The 15144-nt window shown below is 39.3% G+C and overlaps 2 protein-coding genes across 2 annotated transcripts; one reads left to right on the top strand and one right to left on the bottom strand.

Annotated features, from left to right (window-relative positions):
* Positions 1-5819, bottom strand: LOC138216005 (B-cell receptor CD22-like). Its single transcript, XM_069178566.1, has 7 exons — positions 5774-5819; positions 5510-5563; positions 2608-2955; positions 2146-2457; positions 635-898; positions 102-365; positions 1-14 (listed from the first exon to the last, which is right to left on the bottom strand). The coding sequence occupies exons 1-7, from the start codon at positions 5817-5819 to the stop codon at positions 1-3; spliced, it is 1302 nt and encodes a 433-aa protein (XP_069034667.1).
* A 3453-nt stretch (positions 5820-9272) lies between these two features.
* Positions 9273-14850, top strand: LOC138193371 (sialic acid-binding Ig-like lectin 14). The gene is made up of 8 exons (XM_069141374.1): positions 9273-9318; positions 10095-10490; positions 10994-11308; positions 11400-11663; positions 12798-13070; positions 13364-13466; positions 13567-13732; positions 13860-14850. The coding sequence occupies exons 1-8, from the start codon at positions 9276-9278 to the stop codon at positions 14013-14015; spliced, it is 1716 nt and encodes a 571-aa protein (XP_068997475.1). The 5' UTR covers positions 9273-9275; the 3' UTR covers positions 14016-14850.
* The last annotated feature ends 294 nt before the right edge of the window (positions 14851-15144 follow it).

Here is a 15144-nt window from a genome sequence, read left to right as displayed (position 1 = left end):
TCAATAATGATTATCTGAAACACAGAACTAGTAAATCTCATCACGAAAATGGGCCGAATAATACTTTAATGAACATAAACTTTTAGAAACGTGATACATACCTAGAATATCTATGTAACTGAGATTGGAGCGTCCAACTCCAACATCATTTTCAACCTTGCAGAAAAAAGGACTGTTGACTTTAGATGCTTCAATGTTTAAAACGTGTCCGTTCCCGATATAAGTCTCCTGGTGTCTGTCAGCTGTGTACCAGGTGTAGCTCCTTACTGCTGGGTTGGCATTACTACTGCATGTCAGAGTCACATTTGTGTTCTCTGGTACTGGACCAGATGGACTGACTGACACTGTGGTGTCTTTAGGTGAATCTGAAATACAAGTAACGAAATATGAAAACTACTGGTATGTATTGGATGTTGCATTGTCTGTCAGAGGTCATATTATCTGTATCTTGTAATAATTACACACTGAAAATGCAGAATTTCTTTTTTGATAGGTCATCTGAAATAAAAGCATTGTTTTGTTGTGTTATTCTAAAAGTCCAGCATGGAAATCTGGGCTCTAATGATTTGTATTCTTAAGGTTAGCTTTCACTCAGGCTATGTGAAACAGATGAAGTATGAAATTGAATACATACACTGAACATCTATTTGACTGAGGTTTGAGCGTCCAACTCCAACATCATTTTCAGCCTTGCAGAAAAAAGGACTGTTGACTTTAGATGCTTCAATGTTTAAAACGTGTCCGTTCCCGATGTAAGTCTCCTGGTGTCTGTCAGCTGTGTACCAGGTGTAGCTCCTTACTGCTGGGTTGGCATTACTACTGCATGTCAGAGCCACATTTGTGTTCTCTGGTACTGGACCAGATGGACTGACTGACACTGTGGTGTCTTTAGGTGAATCTGAAAAAGTTAACAATTATTTATTTGCATTGTTTAAAGCTGCAAACAGCCCATTGTGGGTTCAACATTAAATAATATTTTGATAGAAACACTTTTGTGGTGTGCAAGTCTCATTAATAACACTGCAATTTTAAAGATCAGGAGTTTTGGGGTAAATAAATCATTAAACCCGTTAAGGCCATGTATGACTTGACTTTTTAGATCTTCTATTTTGTCAGTAGTCAGACAGAATGACCTGGTTCATTAAGACCATTGAAATGCTGATCACACATCAAGGAAATCAGTAATATAACAATTTGGATGAAACCATTTTTCGTAGTTAAGTTTTGATTCTAATGCACATTTGCAAAGAGGTTGCTTTTGACCAAATACAATCTGTAGCTGCAGCTTTGATTAATCTGTCAAATGATTTCATTTATTAATCAGTTAGTCTAAGCCAGGGGTGTCAAACTCATTTTAGTTAAGGGGCGACATACTGCCCACTTTCATCTCAAGTGGGCCAGACCAGTAAATTCATAGCATAATAACGCATACATAACCACAATATTTCTCGATGTTTAAATCATTGGTGAAGGTTTTTGGATGTTAAACCCTATTTTAAGGTCTTTCTACAATAAACCAGAAACATAAAGACCAAAAACTCAGACATCAGCCCACTGTTTATCTGCCTGGGCTCTCCTCTGCAGATTCCCGAGCAGCGAGCGCTGCTGCCTGTGGCAATGAGCGCTTCTGCCTCGGAAGCAGACATCGCATTTACGCTGTTTTACGCAATTACTAAATCGATTAAAAAAATTACAAAATGTTTGTACTGATAAACCTCCATATTCTCAAAGAAATGCAATCTATGTCTTTCTGTAATTTTCACACTTAGCAAAGTCATCCGGCGGGCCGAGCCGGACCCCCTGGCGGGCTGGATCCGGCCCGCGGTCCACATGTTTGACACCCCTAGTCGAAACTGTAAAGCCCATGACTCTTTCCCATGAACTAAGCTGACATCTCTTTCTAATAACCTGTTTTGTCAGATCAACAGTCCATAATGCAAAGATGGACAGTGGTACGGTGAAGAAAAAATAACTTAATTTTCTGTATTGTATATATCAATGTAGTATTTTCATTCACTTGGAAAAGCAGTTCTTTTTTTTCACGTAGAAAAGCAGTTCTTTTTTTCTGGCAAAGGAATAATCAATTAATTCACCGATTGTTTCAGTCCAAGTTTTAAAATGTCTGCAAAGATCAAATGAACTCACATGAAATGGAAGCTTTTAAACTTGTGTTAACAAGTGCATCAGTGCTGCCATCTTGTTTCTTGTAGGCAGCAGTGCAGAAGATGTTCTTTTCATGATGGAGGTGAGAAGCAGTGAAGTTCAGAACAGAGATCTTGACTTTAGTTTTGTCCTGTTCCTCCTGCAGTGTTTCCTCACTGTGACCCAGATTGGAGGTCCATGTCAGAGTTGGAGGATGACGCCAACATGGAGCCGGAGCAGAGCAAGTTAGACTGACTGATGTTCCCTCCATCACCGTCAGTTCGGAGGGTTGCAGAGTCGGGGAGGGAGGATTATCTGGAAGGAAGGCAAGAGATCAGTCAATAAATGACCGGTAATTTCTCATAAGATTTTTCATAAGTTGTAAAATGCAGTAAATTCAAAACAAGGTCGAGGCAACTCCCCACACATAATTTGTATTAATTGTAAAAAGATATAAAATCCTACCTTTGACTAAAATAGTCACAATAGTTTCTTTAAAATCCCATTTCAGATCATTTGGACACACCAGTTTTAAGTAATATCGTTTGCTGTAATCAGGACGCATGTTGGTGAAGGTTGTGGTGCAATCTTTCTTTGTCAAGTCTCCTGTCACTTCTTTAGTTGTTGCTAGGTTTTCAAAATTGCTGGGAAAGTCACTCCAATATTCACTTTTCCATTTTGCTTCGCAATGGTTATTTAAGTTTCTTTCATGATGTTTCTGTATGTTAAAGGAGCAGGGGATGGTCACACAGGATCCACTTATAACCTCTATAGTCTGCGGCAGAGTGACCCTAAACTCATCACACAGGACACCTGAAACGCAAAACACAGATATTTAAAGAACAGATGGAAACATAGCTTTACAGTCACGGTGTAGTTTTAATGCTCTACTGACGTTCTCTACATTTATAAGTGTTAACATGACTTCTCCTTTTTACACATCAAAAAAACATTAATACGTATTAAATTACAGGCTGGCCACAGATTGTGGAAGATTACGGCATCTTTCATTTTGAAGGATGTTATCACGGACAAGATACTAAAGTTTGAATGCCTTAATTTACCTACATTATATTATTCTAACTTCTAATCATTTTTTTCCAAACCAGGTGTTCAGTGGACTACAACTCACCCTGCAGCAGACAGCAAATGAGAAGGAAAGTCAGAGATGTCGCCATCTTCGTTGGTCAAGTCAAGTTTAAAGGAGTCTGAAACAGTTTGCATGTTTGGTGCATTACTTTCTTCAAGCAGTTGAAAGACAGTACTAACGGTTACATTTTTAGAAATTGATCTGTATATATTTGGTACTTAATATAAGCAAACATAATAGTTTCATAAAGATAAAATTCACACGACAGATCATTTGAAGTGTTGTCAAAAGTCTCGACTGAATCGCAATAAAAAAATGTATCAGTGGTTTAAGCAGATCTCAACAGCAGCGTGATGCATCAGGTATTTTTAATACATTAAGGAAATAAAAGATTGAGTATTCCTTTTGAAATGAGTATCTTTTAAAATAAGAATGCATCAACAAAATGAATTAGCACCAATGTAAAACATTTAAGAGTACGTCAGTAACCAATGATGTTAACAACTTGGTAAAAGGCCAATGTTGCTATAGAATCTCACTGTAGAAATAAATGTTCAGCTCTCCAATATTATTTCAGCAATGACAGCACACACTTCTTTTATATAACAAGATTTGAAACATGACAAGACAGAGATCAGGAAGTTAAATGCTAAAAGCAGTGCTGACACGCATTCTTTGTCATTTAATTTGCTGTTATTTGACATTTACATATGTTTCAGTTTTCTAATGTACTCAGTAGCAATATTCTCCCCAACAAAGGGCTTCAAAGTGTAAAAACTGTAGACAAGAAAATACCTCACTTACTGTTTTGGAACTCTAGCACATTTGATGGATTTAAATCCCAATCAATCAAAAAGCATAAATAAATTGCATTATCCTCCCGTTAAATGTTGATATTCAGTTGTGCCATGTTGAAAATATAATGACTTACATTTTGGCAGTCTGTAGGAAAGTTAGGTTCCTCAGAAGTGAGGCCACATTTCAAAGAAGCATTCTAAAATCGACTTGAAAAAGAGGAACACATGAAAGCCAATGAAAGAGTGAGAATGTACTTTTTACCCAAAATGGCTTTAAGATGGACCACCGCCTTTTTTTCTCACCATGATCTCTGCACACGATAAATGACAGATAGTACCGCTGTCAGGTTTTCATCTTTTCAAAACAGATGACCAAACAGATTAAGTGCCATCAAAGGAAATTTCTACTTTTTTTCCCCAGAAGCTAAATTCAACTGCAGCTAAATTCTACTTTCAGGTGTTATAAGTTTTGAACTGTAAGCTTTCTTAGTTTTAATCATGAATCTTTGTTAACAATACATACATTTGTGGTATTTGCAAGTGACTTGGCAATATTGTCAGCGTGCGCATTCAGCCTGCTAGCATGAGGACGTTTTTCGGGCACAATTGGATAACACCTTGGCTCTAATGCAAATGCATGATTCACTGCAGATTAGATTTTTGTTGTTTAACTTTATTTTTCACAGAAAGTACAAGCGTATGATCAAACACAGAGTTGCAATTACAGATACATAGACAAAACAAGTATTCATGTCCTTAAAGAATTAAGTCAATACATCATTGAGGAATGAAGCCGACTGTTTAAAAGAAGATGACCCAGCATGAATATTAAGTTGTTATTTAACCCCCTGTAGAGATAGATGTTCCACTCCTTAAAGTGAGGACTGGACCAGTCCCACCTCGACAAAAGTAAAATTACTGCCACCACAAACATCATATAAAAATAAATTATTCAATTTCTGATGAAGATAAATTATTCAATTTCTGATTAATTTTAAACCAAAATTTAGTTTTATAGGTTTCACTGAAGAGTGATTATGTAGATTACACTTCTGTTCAAGTATTGTGCCCAACACTGCTAGAAAACAGATTCATAGACACTTAGTGGATATTTTAGGCATTGCAGGAAAGAGCAGACTGACAAAAAGAGGAGGTTTCGCTTTAATATCAGCAATGCAAGATGTCTTCTGTTAAATTTCTGATAACTATCAAGATCATCTTCAGTTGGAAGAGACGCTCATTTTGGAGTCTGGGCGATGACGTCATACTCTGAAGACGCTGTGACGTTTCTACGATCCAGTGACATGTAAGTTCTGTCCTCTTCTTATTTTACGTTCCCTCTTGCTTTACTGTGACAAAACAAAAGAAAAATCCATGTTTATCATCCACTTCAGATATTATCCTCTGAAAGCAGAGTTCTTGTACTGAAGCAACTCAAAAGGTAATAACATGCGAGATTGAGATAAAAACATGTTGTCACTTGTAACCTCCATAGTCTGCGGCACAGTGATCCTAAACTCATCACACAGGACACCTGATACACAAAACACCAATCTTTAAAAAACAGATGGAAATAGTACGTTACATTTGCAGTGTAGTTTTAATGCTCTACTGCCGTTTTCCAAAGTAATTAGTGTTACGACAATTTAGATACTGAAATGTTAATGCTATGATTCAACAACATGGTTTTATTAACTTTAAATGATTGTTATCTAAACCAGTTGTTTCATGAACTTCAACTCACCTTGCAGCAGACAGCCAATGAGAAGGAAAGTCAGAGCTGCAGCCATCTTCGTTGGTCAAGTCAAGTTTATAGAAGTCTGGAGTTTACAGGTGAAACAGTTTACATGTTTGGTACATTACTTCCTTTAAGCAGGAGAAAAGACAATACTAACTTTTAGATTTTAAGAAATGTGTCTGTATATTCTTGGTAATGATTAAAATATAGACATTACCAATGAAAAGACGACTGCTCTAGTAACTTTTATTTTTATATAGACAAAGAATCTTTGTAGATACTTTGTCAAACCTTTGGACCTCATGAATTAGGACTTTTTTTTACCGGGTTAGAAAGTAGAACTCAAAATCTGTGATACACCTAGTATTTTTCATGTATTCACTAGATAAAACAGGTTAATTGTTTCTTTTAAAATAAACAGTTTCTAAACATGAATGCATTTTTGATTCATTAATGAATTCATGAAATTGATTATGGTTAATTTAAATGATTAAACAGAGTACACAGGAGCTCTGGTCAATTCAACAAAAGGCCAATTTTGCCATATACTCACTTCAGAACAAATGAAGCACGCTGTGCGCTCATATTTTGATTATATAATTTTGTTACAGGAAAAATATCTTTTTTATTTTATTGCAGAGGGTAAATGATTCATAGAACCACTATGATGTTTCCAGCATTTGCAAAACAGATCCATCAGATTATGTGTGTACTTGAAGATATGTCATTAAACCAAATTTCTATTGTATACAATGGAATACATACAGACACCAAATTGAACTGATCACTCCAGAAAAAATATTTTGTACAGTAACAGTTTCATTGATGTTAATGAAAAGGAAAATAACCAGGTGGAAGTTGTTGTTTTTCGTGTTGATGAGATAAGTTAACACTAGGTGGCAGTGTTATAACAGATCAGGACACTGCTGGTTTTTCTTTTGCAAAAGAGATTCAACAGAGACATAATCATTCATTCTCATGTTTTTGGTAAAGTGGACAAACAAAGAGTCTGTGTAGAGGATTTAGTTTTGTAATTGCTAGACAAACTGAATTGGCAAAGCAAGTTGATTAAACAAGTGGAGCTGTTAGAAAGACTTAAAGGGTCTCTTGGACCCCAGACAGAATATATTGGTTAATATGAATCCTACTTTAACAAGTTCAGGTCAGAATGTTAGTGTACTTCTAGTAGATGACAGGTAATCTTCACAATAGGCTATAACCTGTGGTCTTCCTCCCATCAGATCTGTAGAAGACCTTAGTAACTCCTCGATCTTTGTCTGCAGCTCCTTGGCTCTCCCTGCGTTATCTCCTTTCTCCACCTTTTTATCCTGCCACCTGGAGCATCTTCATCACTGACTACAGGGCGTCTGCATTCTTCACTGACTCCATCTGGTCTCTGTCTGCCCGGATCTCCTCCACCCAGTCCAGGCAGGCCTGAAGTAACACAAGGTCATCCACAAAGTTTTCAATAATCCTGAGTCCCGGTCGTCGTTGTACCAGCTCCCTGAGCCTCCTCCTTCTCCACCTCTCTCATGTCATTCCCAACATTGCAGAGAAAGGAGAAAATTACTGGTTACAGCATTAACTCACCCTAGATGGCGGTATTATAACACTGAGAACACTGAACAGTCCTTGATGTGTGTTTTAATCTGACGTCAGTGTCTTCAGAGAGGTGTTTTTTTGTTGAGGCAGTTGACAATGTTTTCTGTTCCTCTCTCTGCTGACGCCTGTGATATCCAGATATACAGTAGTATTGTGCTCCAGAGAGTTCCACAGCTCCAAAATCCCCTCTGGACCCACGTTATTGCCACACATACTGTAAACCCAAGTAGAACAATTGTATTTCAGTAAAACAAGGACAGAATGCACTAATATTGAAGGGGGCCAGGATACCTGCAGTCCTTGAAAAGTCGCTCGAACCCAGGGTTGTTTTTATTCCATAATACTTCAAATTTAACTCCAGTCTTTTTGACAGTTGAATATAAAATGAGATACGAGATTTGCAGCGATGAAGAGCTGGGTTGGGTGAAAAGATCTGGTTGAACTTCCTTCAGGTAGTTGGATTGTTCTCCAAGTAGCTCCAATAAACTCAGCGGGGCTTCAATTATATTGAGCTCCCTGAAGCACAAGTCAAAACGCAGGTGAAATTGACCATGTTCCCACCAACTCCTATACCAGTCTCTGTCCTGCTACAGTCTTTCCGATACCCACAATAGCCTTTAATTGAACCCTTTTGGGAAGCCGACCTGATGTTCCATAGGCAATGAGTGGCATGTGAATCACTTCTTGGATTTGATTTATTTCTCAAAAGGATTAAAGCCTTAAAGAATGGTTCGTAAACTCTGTATTAAGAGTACTTTGAAAATATAACAACTCGCAGCCATATATAAAACTACCACAACATTAAAAACAAGAAGTATTTCTGCACAAACACTTATTTGAATACATATCTTAAATAGATATTCTGTGTACATTCTGCTGGGCTTTCAGTCTCACACAGTGTTGCCATTGCAGCCATGAGTAACGGCATGAAAGCAGTTTATGCTTGATGTGAAGGCAGCAACTTAAACAACCTTTAAAGAGGTCGAGTTTTCAAACAGTTTACATCTTTAATTAATAGTTTTTATTATTTATTTCCCTCCAGGTACCGGTGAGATGCAAAAAAGCACAATATGGACAAAATGTTCAACTTAGTTAATGGCAAATATGCAGTTAGAGTATTTGCAACATGTGAACATCCAGTGCATATACATTAAACACTAAAAGTAATATATTTGTAATTTGTGTATAGTTTGCCCAACTGTCATTAAGGAAATCATTCTAAACCATTACTGCCTGTTTAAATACTAAAGTTTTAGCATTAAACTTTTACGCTTTGTTTTCTTTTCTTTACATAAAAAAAAACCTACTTACGTTGATGGATATTTTCTGTCAACAGCACAACAACAAATCTGTGTCAGGTTAAAAAGTTAATCATGAATCTGTTTTATTCAGCTCGATATAAAAGTTTCATGGCTGTATTTTTTTTCCACCGCTTTTTTTTTCCACATCACTTGTCAGAGGCTTGGTTTGGCCGGTCCGTGTTGACAGAGGGAATCAGAAATTAGCACATTCGGTTGTTGGAGCCTTTGAGGAAATGGCCAACAGCATGAGGATGACTCACCCGTTGTCATGTGCTGTCTCACAGTTACTTGCTGAGGTCTTTCTTTCCCTAGCAAACAGTTCCTAGCTTTACCATTTCAATCATCTTTTGTATCTTATGTAATGTTTCAAATCAGCTAAAAGTTATAACTCTATCATTTACTAAAAGTAAAACAACACTATGAACCATGAGGATAACACAGCTGGGTGAAATGAATGAACATTGACTCCAAAGGTTTTGGAAGTCTGCGAGGTAATATCAAAGTGAAGTCATCGTACCAGCAGCACAATGAAACAGCCCAACTTCCCCCTCTTTGCTGCTCTGCTCATCCTTCCCTGTCAGTGCTGGCAGAGCAGGGTTGCAGTCATGCATGCGGACACTGGCTTTTTTGCATGTCCTCTGATTTTTGGTAAGTAATTCAATCCATTATTTATAGATATTTTTTAATGCATTTGCTTCGCTTTTTGTATGAATTTCAAGGACATTTATTATCCACTCTCTCATGTAATGACATTCTGTGCCTGACACTACTGGTGCCACAAAAATTACAACTGGAAAAGATGTGGAAAAAGTGTCATTTTTTTTGTGCGTGTGTGAATATTTTCTGCAGAATATACTCTACTGGAGGATTTCAGAAATTCACACTGGATTATTTATTTGTTAAAACTTTTTTTTTTTTTCATCAAGATGTCACCAAAAAGATAAATACTGCAAAAAAAAAACAAAACAAAAAAAAATATTTCTATTTTAATTGTATTATTTAACTCTTGTATTATTTAACTGTCCTCAAAGTAAAAGACTTGGAAAGTAGTGGATTTGTTCCACAGCTAAAAGTGCAGTTACCTTCTTCCCTTTTTCTAAATATACATCTGTTGCGAAGTTTTTCTGTCATAATATACATTTGCAGTAAAAACCTCGTGTCAATTCAAGTTTAGTGTTTAAGATCTGAACGAATCTATTCAGTTACAGCGTCTTGTTTGAAAGGGAGAAACTTTTTAATTAGCTGGGTACTTTGAAATTGTCTTTGGCTTCTTATTTAAACGAAAGATCCTCACAACTATGCTTCACAGCTGTGTCACCACGCCGTTAAACCTGCTGTCTTCCCCTCCTTTAACCTAAACCTGGAATAAGGTACAGTTCTGTCAAATTCCTCTCGTTAAATGAAGTTCTGTTCTCTCACCACAGCAGCCTTGTGGACGGGGGTCCAGGCTGTCTCTCCTGTGCCCTCCGTCCCCGACCGGGTCCAAGCTCTGGTGGGCTCCTGCGTGGTGGTCCCCTGCTCCTTCCCTCCTCTAGCTCCTCATCCTCTCAGGAAGAAGAGGGTGGACGTGCGGCTGAGGTTCAGAGGTGGTGGCCATTTTTTTCCTCTCCGGAGCACCGCTTTTAACAGCGAGGACCGAGACCAAGTGAGCAGGGATTTCCAAGGCCGGACATCCCTCTTTGGCCGAATCGCAGAAGGAGACTGTTCAGTGAAGATTGAAAGGGTCCGGCGGGATGACCCGAAGAGTTTTGAGATTGCTCTAAAGACGAGTGATGACTTACTCTGGGGGAAGCCAAGGAGCTTCGGTCTGGACACTATTGGTGAGTGTGAAAGACAGTGGCCTGCCTCTTTCTACTCTTTTAAAACAGTTTGTTTTGTCTTTTGAATATTTAACAACCTGATAATCTTACTGTTTCTGGGCTTTAAGACAAAAAAATTACCGAGGAGAAAAGGTGTCAGTACAATCATAGAGTAGAGAATCTCTCACACATGACTGATTGATATGCAAGACATTTTTCAATTAATACAAATAAACAAAAGTGTCCAAAAAGAAGAGATTTAAATTTTATGACGAAAACTTGGGAAACAATCATATATAGATTTTGAAAAAGTAAAAAAAATACTAAAGAGGGAAGCATTTACCATAAGTAAACCATTTTAAATACTATCACACATGGGCAGATCCATTCAATATGGAAACCCAGGACAAAGAAACTAATAATGGCCTTTGTCAGATATTCTGCTTTGTACTTCTGTAGAATCGCTGCCTTTAATCTGACAGGTAATAACACACAGTAATGTTGGAGATTTCTCTCTCTGCCAGACTCCCCTGAGGCTCCCGTCATCAGCGGCATGTTGTCAGCCACAGAAGGGCAGCTGGTCACCCTGAACTGCTCCGTCAGCTATCACTGCCCCTCCAGACCTCCCAGCCTGCAGTGGACGTGGGAGCGGGGAGCAGCCCAGCTGAACAGCACTGAGCCTGGAGAAATTCAGACACTCCACCCAGATCCCCACAGGTGGACACTACTGGCCTCTCTGTCCTTTACTGTGTCACACCAGGTGAAGCCCAAGCTCAAGTGTGAGGTCACCTACCCAGGAGCCAAAACATTAGCCACGTTGAAGGATCTGCATGTGACATGTGAGCATAGTTTGGACTAGTATCTTTGTGTTTCTTAGCTCAGTTTAAACTGAAACCTTTTTTTTTTTTTTTTTTTTTTTTCTCCTTTTAGTTCCACCAAAAGATGTGAAGGTTCAGGTCCAGTCGTTGACGGTGCAGGAGGGGGGCAACGCCTTGCTGATGTGCTCGTGTAAAGCCGACCCTCCAGCGTCAGAGTACCGCTGGTCCTACAGCCAACACGGCCGCACTGTGCACCTCCACCAACGAACACACACAGTCCGGGTGTACAACGTGACCCGGGATATGAGGGTCCGCTGCTCGGCTCAGAACCTGATAGGTCGAGGAGATTCCCGGCCCACACCGCTAAACACGCAATGTAATTCTACCTCTTGTAGCCCCGCCTCCATACGCATGCACACATTTGGACTATCTGAGAACCAGACAAGCCTACAGTGGTTCCCTGCCCTCTCTGGTCAGAAGTTTACAGTTTGTTTCACCTCTTGACTAGTTGGGTTTGGTCAGAAATGGAACTACACCTGAACAGTGACGTCACAGTGTGCTGACCCTGTTGGACTCGGGCTCCTGCTAGTACAAAGCCAATATGTGTCAGCCCCCAGTCCTGCGTGTTCTTTAATGAGGCAATAGGAGAAGATGTCAGGCTTCAAGGTGTTTATTTAACAGCAACAGAATAATCAGTGTTACAGAGCTCTGGGTCTAGACTATGCTTCCCTGACAACAACAGAGTATGTGTCAGTTCACGAAGTCTGACCTCCTGACTCTCCCTGACCCAGTCTTCTTATAGTACAGGAACCAAAAAGTCATGTATGGTGATGTGTCCTTTGTTGATTGGTCGAGGTGGGCCGTCTTGCCTTGTGGGGACGTGTTGCTCAGGTCAGTAACTTATTCCTGTTTTATGACTCGGAAGAAATAAGAAAGACGGGAGGTGAAACTAGTGGTCGTACCATCAACCTTGGCCTTGTTATTATGGACAGCAGCATGCTGACCCCAACAGGATCGCTGACCTCAGCAGTATCGCTGACCTCTACAGAAACAGCCTGTCGCATAGCCTGAGGATTAATAGTTGATTAATACGAGATTGTATATAAGGAATATAATATGGCATACATATATAGTATTATTGTAAGGAAAGACTAACATAGGATAGCACACAAACAATTACAAATCAGATTATTCATCTGTTGTTCTCCATGCCCACTTTTCACATTATTACTATCACATCAAGCCACATATATGTATATAGGGTAAAATTATAAACGTGTGTAAAGTACAATACATGAGACTTTTCATCCTAAGCCATTTATTTTTTATTTAGTTTGAGCATTACAGGCAACATATGTAAAAACAACATGGGGGAACAGAGCTACAGTATCACACAAATAAAAAAAGTTGAGCGTAACATCAATACTGTCAAGAATGTGACGTAAATATTGAGTATAATAAGTTAGAATTTTAAAGAAAGTCTAAAAGCGCATCCCTTCTGTTCCCCCAGATAAGCCAGTCATCCTCCGGCTCTCCTCCACCTGTTCCGTGGAGGAGCTGGAGCTTCTGTGTCGCTGCTCGGTCGACTCCAGCCCCAAAGCCGCCGTCACCTGGAGCGTCAACGGGACCGTCCCCCCTCACGATTACAACGTGTCGGTGACGTCGGAGCCCAACGCGCTGACGGCTACTCTGAGGGGCCACGTGGACAAACCTCAGCGAGTGATCTGCTTCGCTGTCAACGCGCTGGGAAACGACTCCCTGACTCTGCTGCAGGGAGGAGATGGTGTGTTCAAACAACTGTTGCTCAGCCACTTGTTTATTCACTCTGATGCGGCGCTGCTGCTAATAACGTAATTAGAAGAGAACAAGCTCAGGTGTAAAAAAAAAAAAAAAGAGAAAGCTGAAAAGAAAACCTTATGTTGTACCTTTCACGAGAGCAGATTTATATTTTTTTGTCATCGCAGTGTTTAATATGGCGAAACAGCTTTTACAGATCAAACAATATCCATAATAGAGAGATCACATTTGCAACGAGTATATTAATGTGCTGACCCCCTGCTGCTGCTCTCATTGCAGAAACGGCACCTCTGCTGTGGTTGGTTTTACCCGCCGCGGCCATCTGCCTGCTCGTGTCCCTCTTGTCGCTTCTTGTCTGCTGCTGCCGAAAGAGAGCTGGAAAGTACGCGAAGCAAATCTGCCCTTTCAAAAGTTCACTTAATCTTTTTTTTTTTTCATTTGATCTCACTGCGAGGCTCACGTACCTGCTCTGCTCCTCTCAGATGTGTCCCGAGCAGATGTCCGGCCGTGTACCCGGCAGGTTCGGGAATATATAAGGACAGGATGCCCCTCTACATCAACTGCACAGAAGTGACTCATATTTACACCAACGGCAGCTACCAGCTCGTTTACCAGAACTGCACGCCTCACTTTGTCCATACAAAGCAGGTATTTCATTCACTTGAACTCTTGAGTTAAGGGGACGTCCTTGGCAACATTGCCTATGCGCCCTATGTTTAATGTTAATGCATGTTTAATTAGGATGAGCAATCCTACATCTGTCCTCCTTTTACAGGTCCGTCCAATGGGCAGAAGAGGTGGGGAGAGAAGAAGAGGTGGAGAAGGTGGAGGGATGGAGAGACCAGCCGGTCTGGGTGTCAGAGGCACCAGAGAGGTGCAGGGTGCCGCTGCGGGTGACGCAGAGACAGCAATCTACCTGGAGATCCTCTGAGCTCACATTCACATTAATTATACTCATGTTACACTTCGGATTCATTCTCCTACTCGCGGTTATCCATTTGTTTATGTAGCTCTCAGGCTATTGTATATAGAGTACATCCATACTAGTTTGTCTTTAGCGTTTCACAACCGTGCACTCTGATCTCTTGAATAGCAAGTGGTGGTCTGTCTATTCTGTAATCTCCATATTGAACCATTTCTGTAATTGAGTATTGGCCTGTGACCTGCATCTTTGTTCTTTTTTTTTTTTTTATAAAAGATGAAAAGGCTTGATGAAAGAGGTTTCGTCATTTCATCCGAGGCCCTTGAGAACACAAGAACAGACCCTCAAATCTGATTCAGTCCGACCAGTCAGCCTCTCTAAGCGATCCTTGGGCAGTTTGGAAAGCTCGTCCGAAGAGAGAAAGACTGCATCTCAGGCTTTGTTGAAATTTGCAACATCAGTTATATCAGCGATGGCTCTGGTTTATTAAATATCCCAAACAGTTTGACCAAAGAATCCCCATAAAACCCCAGAACTGTAACAAAACTGCGCTATTTGTGTGACCAACACATTTTTTTTTACACCGTTTACACAGATTGGCATAAATACATGTTTATAGAACTGCTATCCGCTGTAAATACAAAGTAAGAAACAGACGAAAAATAAAGGAATAACAGAAAAAAAAAAGAATGAAATAATACTGGAACTTCTTTTCATCCATTTAAAAAAAAAAATGGATCTACTGTATACACAAATCATTGCAAATGCAATTTACTAATGCTGAAAAGTTTAACTTGATTAAAAAAAAAGATTTACATTTTTTGTATTTATTTAAATTTACAAACTGGACTGTAGTCTGTTTTATTGCACATATACTGCTTCAGTGCACATGAAGAACATTTAGTTATACTAGTCTGTATAATACTTTATATAGCTGTCTTGTACTTACTTTATACTTGTGTAATTACTTTGTATTCATATATAGCTTGACTTAAAATGTAAGCTATATATTTTCTTTATTTCTGTTCTTTTTGTGTCCAGGTGGTTTCTGGTGCGGATGTAACTCATAATTTTGAAGCCAGGGATCAACAGGGATTATACAAAGACACTGAATGAAATTAAGAATGCACTCATTGAA

This window comes from Embiotoca jacksoni, unplaced genomic scaffold (assembly GCF_022577435.1).
Source record: "Embiotoca jacksoni isolate LCO1_2020_lvr unplaced genomic scaffold, fEmbJac1.0.p SCAF_11, whole genome shotgun sequence".
Lineage (NCBI taxonomy): Eukaryota > Metazoa > Chordata > Actinopteri > Embiotocidae > Embiotoca > Embiotoca jacksoni.
The sequence above is the reverse complement of the archived record's forward strand: the minus strand, read 5'-3'. Positions and strand labels throughout refer to the sequence as shown.